Source organism: Xenopus laevis, chromosome 5L (genome assembly GCF_017654675.1).
Source record: "Xenopus laevis strain J_2021 chromosome 5L, Xenopus_laevis_v10.1, whole genome shotgun sequence".
NCBI classification, from domain to species: Eukaryota; Metazoa; Chordata; class Amphibia; order Anura; family Pipidae; genus Xenopus; species Xenopus laevis.
In genome coordinates, this window is record NC_054379.1 from 104,389,145 (window position 1) to 104,400,327 (window position 11,183).

At 41.2% G+C, this 11,183-nt stretch overlaps 1 protein-coding gene across 2 annotated transcripts; it reads right to left on the reverse strand.

Moving 5' to 3' along the window:
• Window positions 1–770: 770 nt before the first annotated feature.
• On the reverse strand, window positions 771–9,935 carry LOC108716348 (transmembrane epididymal protein 1A). 2 transcript variants are annotated; one of them, XM_041563200.1, is made up of 2 exons: window positions 9,523–9,935; window positions 771–2,076 (listed from the first exon to the last, which is right to left on the reverse strand). In XM_041563200.1, exon 2 carries the CDS (start codon window positions 2,024–2,026, stop codon window positions 1,172–1,174), a length of 855 nt encoding a protein of 284 aa, XP_041419134.1. In that variant the 5' UTR covers window positions 2,027–2,076; window positions 9,523–9,935; the 3' UTR covers window positions 771–1,171. The 2 variants fall into 2 exon arrangements, with proteins under 2 accessions (XP_041419134.1, XP_018117936.1); XM_018262447.2 differs by having other exon boundaries at window positions 771–2,060; window positions 9,523–9,934.
• Window positions 9,936–11,183: the final 1,248 nt, after the last annotated feature.

Here is an 11,183-nt window from a genome sequence, read left to right on the forward strand (position 1 = left end):
CAATTGCTCATCTATATAACGCATAACTTCAGACCAATACCTGTCAATATGAATACACTGCCACACCATATGAGAAAAACCTGCATTCACTTCCTGACATTTAGAACATTCTGCATTAGGTGATCTCCCCATAATTTTAAACTCAGTTGGTGTGATAAATACTTATTATACAATACTAATAGGATTTATTTCATGTTTAAAGGATTTTTGTAGTAGATCTAAGGTATGTAGATTCAAACTGTGGAAAGATCTGTTATTCGGAAAACCCCAGGGCCCAAGCATTCTGGATAACAGGTTCCAAACCTGTAACTTAATTAATAATGCAGATTCATAACAAGGCTGCATCATTTGCACTTGCAGCCATAAATAATACTGTTATCTGCATAGGAAGTCTAACTTCATATTTGTGAATATAAAATAATATGGACTACAATGAGACAGTGCCTCTGTTGGCCAATTAATCATGATACAAAAGAACCCATAGGTTCCCTTGGCTTTCCAAAAAAGTAACCTTTCCAACTTCTTCCAAAAATTGCAATAGCTTTTTTTGTATTTACATATTTATTAACTAAACACTCTAGTGTCCTTTTAAAAACAGTCTTTAGCCTATTACTAATAACAGAAATAAAAGAAAAAAAAGAGAAGCAAACATAAAATCATGTTTGACATGTGATGACAGGAGAATGTACTTACACAATGAATGCAGACTGGAATACAAAATATTATTTTATTACATGTATAATAATTTACCATATTCATGTAAACCTGTATAAATTATGCTGATGAACTGCAGGCTATCACATTACACTTTGCCAATTAAATCTTAAATTCTTAAATAATATTTCCATTTTGACAGAGTAACTGTAGCTGTAATAAATGCCACTTTAGGCAGAAATATATGGTGGTTCCATTTAAGGCATTCACTGGACTATTTACCATTGTAGTATGTTATTTGTGAAGTGATTAGCTCCATCCTTCACTTTCCTAGCTATTTTTTGTAAATGAGGAATTCTGTGTCTATTTGAAGTAATACCTACTCCTTTTTGATCTTCTTTTGTATGTCACTAGTACTCCCAAGATTGACACATCCTGTTCTTTATTGTAGTCATTTATATGACATTTTTTCTTATCTGCTATTTCTAGTATGAGAATATGAATGCTTACATGTAATTTAAAGTTCCTCATCCCCATCATCTAGCGTAAGTTTTTCTAACTCTCCCTTTTCCGCCAGCTGGTAGCCTGCATTTATGAATTTAGCCCCAAAACGACGGTGCACAAGGTAGGTGGCCCAAAACAGAGCTCCTGTTAAGCCTGCATTAAAGGCCAGATGCCAGCAGTAGAAGGTTGTGAGGAACATGAGATCAGCAGGGTCTTCCCCATTCCAATAATGACCAGTGGGGGGCTTATACAAAATAAAAGCGACATGAAGCAACCATGTTCCCTGAACTAGCACCGACCATGCCTTGGTAAACCAAAGATTGGGTTGGTTGGGCCACCAAAGTTCAAAAATCAAGATAGCACATGTGATGGCACATGTAAGAAGAAGTAATAAGTGAACCTGCATCTCAACAGCTTCCTTACCATGAGCATGGAACTTAAGAAGAAGGGTGGTAACAAAAAAGGCAGCAGTGACTCCAACATGTTCAAGTAGTGGGCAGCGAGTGGAAAGACAAGCTTGACTTATGATATCCAATGCCCCGCTCATGCAAAAGTATCCATACATGGTGGCATGCTGCCATTCATTAGGGTTCTGGAAATGAAAATTAGGATCACTTAAATTGAAGAAGCGAAGTTTCTGAACCCCAGGTGGAAAGAAGAATTCTGCCATAACAGCCAAAAAACCATAAATTAACTTCATTATACCCTCAGCTGGCAATGATTTCAAAAAACCACGGGTCGACATGTTCCTTGGTGGATACTGGTCACGGCAACCATTGAGTACCATCCAGGAGTAGCGGACAGCATACAAGAGGCCAAAAGACAAGAAAGCTAATCCGGGAGAGATATGTCCTATGAAAGTACCCATCTTCAAGGTGCTAGGCCACGAGTCTGGGGTTGCACTAAAAGATAAAATAACTATAATACTGTTAGAATCACTGTAACAGGAAAAACAAAGCAGTGTAAAAATATTCAATAAAGCAAAAAGTAAAAAGAATACATGAACATGAAGATTTTCATTCATACAGGTCATGGTATAGGTAAATCTAAAACAACTGGACTTGCTGAGTAATCATTAAAAGACATTTCACTACTCATCCGAGCAGCTTCTTCAGTTCAACTGACTGGTATGGGAAGTTCTCTTCCACTAATCCAATCGCAATGGCACATTGCAACTCTTCAAAGAGGTGACATATATGAAATTTACAGAGTTGGTGATTCTGTGTAGTTACTGTGATAGGATTAAACAATGTGTCATGCAACTCCTAGAAACCGGTGTTACTCACAGAGTCCAAAGACAAAGAGCAAAAACATCTCCGAGGAGCTTTGAAAGCGTGTGGCTACCCAGACTTCGCCTTTGTAAAGACAGCAGCAACCAAGCCCAACAGGAACACCAATATAAATAACCGCCCGGAGACACATAGTAGGTGAAACATCCCATATGTAACTGGATTGCCAGAGAAACTCTGTAGGATTTTCAACAAACACCACGTCCCTGTGTTTTGTAAACCTAGCAACACACTGAGACTGTCAAGACCTACCACTTGTGTGTAGTTAGTGGGTTGGAGCCTATGTGCTGTGTAACAAAGGCTTGATGAAAAGGCAGAGGTCTATGATAGTGTGCAAAAAGATTTAATGTAATAAAAGAAGATAAAAATAAAGCCAAGCCAATGCTGACCAGTGATTAGTAACAAAAGGCAAAATAACACAAAGTCTTTCAGTAGACTAGGATCAGGTAAGGGGCAACCAAGAGCAGATCTGTGAAGTAGGCGGTGGTCGAGACAGGCAGCAATAAATCCTAAGTCCGTGAAACAGGCAGAAGTCAGAGCCGGGAATTCAACAAGAACAAGGATTTGGGCAGAGAGGGAACCTAGGCTGGTGCAAGAACAAAACAAGCATGAGGGCAAGCTCACCAACTAATATCAATGATCCAGCAAAGGGAGGCGGAAGGGAACTTGTATGTATATAGGCCCATAATTACCAAATTGTAGACATTTGGCCTTAATGAGCATGAGGGTGGAGACTGGGGAAACAGACACAGCACTGGGGAAACGGACAGAGCACTCTCCTGCTGAGCCAATGCACAGCATCGAAGTGCTCTGCAGGAGAGTGCTCTGTCCGATTATCACACAGACCAGGGATTGAATCTCCAAGAGTCTTGATAGCGACAAAAACTGGTACACCCAAAGGATCCAACACCAAAAGGATAACAAAGTAATGTGGTATACGGAGTCCAGTATTGTGAGGAGTCTCAGCATAGGAGGGCAAACTCTACAGGGCAAGACTCAGCTGTCTTTCTACACCTAAAAGACAAGGGACACTGCTTTGAAGATAGCAAGGACCAAATCTTGGATAAAGAAGACCACTGGTTTGAACGAGGTGTGAATGAGGTGATTCATGTCAAGGTGGAGAAACCATCCCTGAACATAGGCGGGGGCCTTCGACACCACCTGTCTGCTACATACAATGCTGTTCTAACATCTGTACCCTGGTGGATTCAGAACACTTCAAACATCCATTCATGCAACTCTCACAAGTAACACCAGTTTCTAGGAGTTGCATGACACATTGGATAATCCTATCGCAGTAACTACACAGAGTTTATATGCCGAGAACTTCCCACACCAGTCAGTTAAACTGAAGAAGCTGCTCGGATGAGTAGTGAAATGTCTTCAATGATTACTCAGCAAGTCCAGTTGTTTTAGATTTACCTATACTAGATATAACAAGGATACCGTCTAGTTCCATTTATTAGATGCCAGCTGAGTTTAAAGCTACACAAACTATATGTCACTGGAGCTTAAGTCAACACCAATTTGCCAAAAAGTACATGGGAAGGAAAGGTCAGTAGAGTTTATAGCTGCTACAAAACTACACTGCGCTTTAGACATCATTTAGAAAACTAAATAATTGTACAATTCTACAAGACCAATCTATTGCCTTTTGTGGTTTAAAACATGTAAGGAACTGATTTTTCTAGATTTTTGTGATTTCAGTCATTTGATATGCTGATGTATAGTTGTCTAGATGTCTAGTTATTCTCTGTTTGGTTCAACTGCTATTTTTAGAATAGGCTAAGTATGTATTTGTTATGTGAATGATTTCACAGGTATCCAGCTGCATAGAACCCAACACAGCCCACATATATGTGGAGAGGACCCAGGGTCCTTGAAGATACTTAAATCAGGGATGTCCAGCCTGCTACCTATGTTTGTTATTAAGCATTATAATTTAAGCGGGCTTCTGGAAGTTTTTTTTTTTTTTTAAAAGGTTTTCATTTTGCATTTTATAACAATAAACAAACAGACATTATATCATGCGTGGTTTCGTCTTTTTCTAGTTATGACAGTACAGCATAAGCATTTAATATGCTTGAATCCTGTACATTTGTATACACTTTAATTCAGTTATACTTCTGTATTTTCTGTATTCACTGTTTGCTTTCCCTCCCTGACATTAAGGCTCCTCTGTGGCTTCCAGCCAGTCTCACCATACCAGATCATACTTCTGTGGACACCCTCTTGCCGTATAAATAAGTTGTATAAGGGGGAGTGCTGTTTTTAACAAGTTCAACCAGCCATTAAACATGGGGGGTTGGGGGGGACATCCAGTTCAGGAGGATACATTTCCTGGCATAGAATAGTAATTTACGGAAAAGTATTCTCCTGACCGTCCTTGGGGTGACATTGTCTATTACACCGAGAATGCATACCTGAGGGGTTATTATTTTAGGAAGTGCAATTTTGTCCTGAATATAGTTGAGAACCTGGGACCAGAAGGCTTGGATTCGGGGGGAAGGCCAGATGAGGTGTAGGTAAGATGCCTCTGAGGCTCTACACTTAGGACACTGTGGTGAGTCGAGTCTGTTCATACGGAACAGCCTATTTTGGGTTAAGTGGAGTCTATGTAGGATCTTGAACTGAATCAGTCTATCTCTGGTTGAGACAAGGTAGTCATAGGCCCCATCAGTTGCCTCTTCCCAGTCCTCTTCCTCCAACCCTGGGATGTCTCTGCTCCAAACTGCACACGCTGCATTAAATGGAGGTTTAATAGTAGCTAGGAGAATCGAGTACAGCCTGGTAACAAGTTTCTTGGTGGTGAGGGCTCTAAGGTCTGATTCTATCTTAGAGGTTGTGAGGTTCATATCGTTCCCTTGAAATTGGGTAGTGGCGGCCTGTCTAAGCTGGAAATAGGAGAACCAGGGAAGAGTCTCCTGGGTTTGGACATGTTTAATTTTGGTCCTGGGGCGTACCACTCCTTCCCTAACCAAGTCCCCAAGTGTACGTAAACCCCATTGTGGCCATATTTTGTACTCCACTATGTGCTGCAGATGTGGGAGGAAGGAATTCCCCCATAGGGGTAACTGAGGCGACAGGAGGGGTGATGCTAGTGGCAAACTTTAAGTGCTGGCTGCTATCCATGCTTTGTATGGGGTGATTATAACTGGGTGGGTTGTGTGTAGATTAGGAGATTTGCGAAATGGGATATATGAAAGTGACTCTGTTGAGCTTGCCAAAGTGGCCTGTATTGGGAAGTTTGGATTATATGGATCTGGATTAAGCCACCAATGTATATAGTAGATCTGAGCTGCTAATGAATAAAAATACCAATGTGGGAGTCCCAATTGTCCTTCGGCAACAAGAGCCCGCAGTTTGGCTCAAGCAAACCTAGGGGGCTTGTTTGCCCAGAGAAACGCTGTTTGGGCTGTATCAAGAGAGGTAAAGAAGGAGCGGGGGATGGGAACAGGGGAAGTGTGAAAGATGTAGAGGAATTTAGGGAGAAATATCATTTTTAGAAGATTGATTCTGCCCCAGATAAAGATAGGTAGGTTAGCCCACACTTTCAGTTTATCTTTCATAGTGGAAAGGATCGGTTCAAAATTAGAGGCTATAAAGGCATCTAAATTCCTATGTACCACAATGCCAAGGTATTTGAATGAGTCCACCCAGACTAGCAGGGTGGGAGGAAATAAGTCGGGTTGATGTAAATAGAGAGTAAGCTTGATTTTTCCCAATTGATTTTTAGCCCTGAGAATTGTCCAAATTGGTCCACTATATTCAGGACCGCCTGGAGGGAGTTACCTGGGTTATCTAGATATAACAGTATGTCGTCCGCATAGAGAGAGATGCATTCTTCCACTCTCCCCAGGCGGAGTCCTGTGATGTTGTTTGCCTGGCGGACTAGGACTGCCAGAGGCTCCACTGCCAGGGCAAAAAGGAATGGTGATAATGGGCATCCCTGCCGAGTGCCCCTATATAGGTTGAATGCAGCCGATAGGTAGCCATTAGAGCTGACTGTCGCTACTGGTTGTTTGTATAGTAGTCTCACCCATCTAATGAATTGGTCCCCCAAGCCAAATCTCCTCAAGATTTCCCAAAGGTATGGCCATTCTATAGAGTCAAATGCTTTAGCCTCATCCAGTGACACTACTAATCGTGAGCCATGATTGCTATGTTTCACTTGTAAATTTGTAAATAGTCTTCGGATATTCACATTGGTAGATCTATTGGGCATAAAACCGGTTTGGTCTGGTTCCACTATTTCCTCTATAATTTGCTTTAGTCTGTTAGCCAGGACCTTAGTAAACACCTTGGCATCTATGTTTAGCAGGGAGATAGGGCGATGAACCCGCAGTTAAGAGGGTCCTTCCCTTCTTTTGGAATGACCACAATCACTGCCTCGTTGAAGGAGGGAGGGAGGTGGTCTTCCTCAGTGGCATGTATTATAGTCTTGTATAACCAGGGGGAGAGGATTTCACTGGAGGTTTTGTACCAGTCCGATGGAAGGCCATCGGGACCTGGTGTTTTATTGGATTAAAGGGAGGCTATTGCGTCTTGCACTTCTACTAAGGTAATAGGGGCATTAAGGAGGGCATTTCACTGTGGTGACAGTTGAGGAAATTGGATATCATCAAGGTAGTTTAATTGTTCTGATGAGTAGTTGACTTTGGTGGCATAAAGAGTTTGGCAGTAAGTTGCAAAAGCATCAGCTATCTGAAAGGGGTTGGTAACTACGTTGCCTAAAGGGATGATCATTTTGGGGATAGTGTTGGATGGAGTTTAGGATTTGGAGAGGTATGCTAGAATTTTGCCATTCTTCTCCCCTTTATCAAATGTTCTTTGTGAGGCATATAGCAACCTCTTTTGGGTCATTGTAACTATAGTTTTCTTCTAGTGCTATTTGTGCTACTCTAAAGGTATGGAGTGTATCTGGTCCCACATTTTTAATATAATTTTCTTCTGCCTCGGTCAGTGTTTTCTGTTTTTCCTCTAATGCCTGAGTGGCTTCCTTCCTAGCTCCTTTAATTGCTGAGGTAAGTGCTCCCCTTAGTGTGGCTTTATCTGCTTCCCACACAGTCCCCAGAGTTGCCGTTCCAGGATTAAGATCCCAAAATTCATTGAGGGCTATCTCATTTGCTTCCTTAATGTTAGGTTGTGTTAACCAAATTGGGCTAAGATGCCAGAGATGTTCTCTGGGTCCTGGGATAAGTTCTAGTTTTACCAGTAAGGGGGAATGAGCAGACACAGCTCTAGGTAGGTACTCCACCAAGTTCACCCAGGGTAACACTTCCGCAGAGGCTCGAGCGAGGTCAATACGGGATAGGGTGTTATATGTAGCTGAGAAGTAAGAGAATTCACTTGTATCAGGATTTCTCCAGCGCCAGAGATCCATGAGTGAGTTAAGAGGTGGTTTGGGGGGTTCAATACTGCATTGAAATCCCCCATTAGGAGCAATGGTGCTGGTGGGAAGCTTGCTAGTTTAGTCATTATATTATCCAATAATCAAAGGGGGGGGGGCATGTACACATTAGCTATGGTTAACAATTGATTGAATATTGTGCACCCCATAAGCACATATTGTCCATAGTGATCAGTAGCAATATCTAGCAGTTCAAATTGTATACCTTTGCAAACCAGAATGGAGGTACCCCTGGCATGAGTAGAAAAGGTGGCATGATATGTATGTGCAACCCATGGCTTTTTAAGTGCCATCAATCTTTGGCCCACCAGGTGTGTTTCCTGTAGGAGAAGAACATCAGGTGTATACTTCTCGATATAGTCAAACATTAAGGATCTTTTGAATTTGGGATTCAGCCCCCTGATGTTCCAGGAAAGAAACTTAAGTGGGCCCCCCATGTATAACATTTGTGAATTCTATTGTACAGATGAGCTGTTTTAAAATACACATCGCAGTACCGTTTGTCATATGTCAGAGCAGAAACCATAGTAGCCAAAAATAATCATTATAATAACAACATCCCTTCCCTCCCAACCTGACCCGATAACTTGGCAGGTATTGTTCCCAAAACATTGTAACTGGGGGAGTAGTTACCCAAGGACAGGTAACATTTAAACTAGATAAGACAAGGGTAAAGTTTGAGCCTCCATGGTACCTAAAGAAAAAAATTATATAGTCATAACAGGTTGATCGTCAGCTTTGCTGCGACAGCAGGACCTAACTTGAATAGCAGAGCATTTTGTAAATAGAGTCCCTTGTAGTTAAATGTCTCTTTGGTAGTGAAACACCATTGTCTCCAAAAGTCCAGGAGTACAGAAAAAAGAAGCCTTTCATAACAACCCCAACTGGCGCCCAGTCCCTGTGTGGGAAGCAGACACCTGTGTGTCTATGGATATTAATTATAAGTGGACGCTGTTGTCCGTCCTCCTCTATTTAGAGGCATGGGGCTTAAGGCATAAGCCGGAATCAGCAGTGTCAGAATATGATTAGTTAAAGTAATTGAAATAAAGGTACTTCTGTTTCATCAATTTCCGCTAGGGGGCCACTAGCACTGGTGTAAATCAGAAAGTCAAGAGGATTCTGAGCTGACCCAACAATGTGAGTACCACTATTAATCCAGCCATTCTAATGAGGTATTTAGGCACCTGTGGCGCCGAAAAACCATGAGGTCTTAGTCTATGGTGTTTTGCGAAATCAAGGGAGTATAGATAAGAGTGGTCTCACCTGTTGCAGCATCTGCTTTTATCATCTTCTCAGTTGGGGCGACTAGGACTTTCTGGAAGTTTTAGTTTGGAAACAGGCTGATGGTTGCTGGTCGAATATTACAACAAAAACTCAAATGTACGTTGTAAAACTATGAAACTACATGAAAGTTAACAAGTTAAATACTTAGCTAAGCCCCCCTCCAATGTTGGTGGTTCATATCTCACCAGAGCTGAAACCCACAAGAATAACTTGGTTCTGCTTTGATTCACTGTAATATTTCAGGTATATCACAGGCCCCCAGTAGTACCCCAGATGTACCATATGTGTATATGTGATACCTTTCTAGTACCAGTTGTATTTCTTTTTCTATGAGCAAGAGAGCTTGATTTAATCATTTTCTGTTATAGCATTGTACAGTACCTTGTTGCACAATTTCTTCTCTCCAATGTTATAGAAGTACAGCAGAGAGTCAGTGAGTCTTCAGTGCCCGTTGGTGCTGCTGATGGACAATAGCTCAGCAGTAATAGCCGGTGCTTTCATCTGTGTTTCTCATTGATGGTTTGGTTGCTGAATGACAGAAATACTTAGGACACACCTGAGTTCTTACACACACACCCTCCCCCACAGGTTGGCTCTCTGTGTATAGCTGTGTCAATAGGCTATGAGTAGGGTGTGGGTTATGAAGTAGTAATGCATTTTAACTGAATGAAAAATGAGAGAAAGAACAGGGAATAGAAAATAATCAGCTCAAAGAGTAAGAGGAGGAAAAACTGGTGCCAAAAAGGCAATAAAATACACAGTACAATACAGTAATAAAAGTTATGTATATGATATACAAAGTACTTAACTAAAAATGTATAAATGTAGATGTCAGGCGTATGTTTAATTGAAAAAATAGTGAGCTTCACAAAATGGTATTTTGTATTTACAATCCAATCTATATTATTGCTTCTATATGGGTTGCCTTTTATTTTATATATGAACTCTGTTTTTACTTGCCAACAGTCCCACCATACCATCCTGTGGTACTTCCCATTTCCTGTCCTTATTTCTCCCATTAACCTTCCTACTGCCCATTAAATTGTCTTTTTCATTTGCCAATTTCGCTATGGTATATTTTTGATAAAAAGTTAATGTTCACACCCTGCGCAAAAGAAAATCAAATGGATGCGCAACACATACAGGTTTCCAAACCTAAAATAAATAAATACAAAAAGGGGGTTGTATGCGCTTCCCATAATGAAACTTTCACAAAATCCTTAACGTCCCTCCTTCATTCAAAGGATTCCTCTTGTCTTCCAAAAAGAGATATGTTTCTCAGTTGCAGAAAACGGACTCAGCAAAGTGCTGATCCACCTCAAAAAGCAAGGAATGAGAAAGAAGCCAAGGTTGCACACTATCTGAATACAAGCGCTAAATCCCTGCTTGGTTATTACAGGATCCGCTCAAAATCACTTGCATATCAGTTGTTCTATGTAGTGCGGCTTTGGCTTCTAATCTTTCTGGCTGCCTCTCGTCCACCGTCTCTTATACGCTTCCAAGAAGTTCAATCACAGCTGCAAGAGTTCGTTCAATGCAGGTAGTGGACTTTCAGCGTTGTGGATGGGGAAACTGTTTCGGCGAGATAGGAAGGAGGCTCAATGCTAAGGTTTAAATTTTATTACATTAATTAATCTTCACTCTAAGGACTAAAGCTCCTGGCCTAACGCATTTCATGAACTTTCACTTCATCAGAGCCTGGATGGCTTTTTAGCAAGTGAGGTAATACAGGGTTATGGAAGACAACTCATAGTACAAGTTGATCCAGGGACTAGTCCGATTGCCATTTTGGAGTCAGGAAGAGATTTGGAGAGGCTTCAGGTTGGGTTTTTTGCCTTCCTTTGGATCAACTAGCAGGTAGGCAGGTTAAAAAAAAGTTAAAAGGTTGAACTTGATCTTACTATGTAACTGTCAATGTAGCCCGAAAAAAAAGCAACTTCTTGGATGCTCAAACCCTGAGCAATTTGGGGGAAGAATCCAGGCAATTTGCTGTATGCAATGTGATGTAGCCCGCTCGCACAACCCTGGCCTTCAGCAGTTCA

Bases quoted from the DNA above. Each gene is read 5' to 3' on its own strand.
- LOC108716348 (XM_041563200.1), bottom strand. From the start codon at position 2,026: ATGGGTACTTTCATAGGACATATCTCTCCCGGATTAGCTTTCTTGTCT.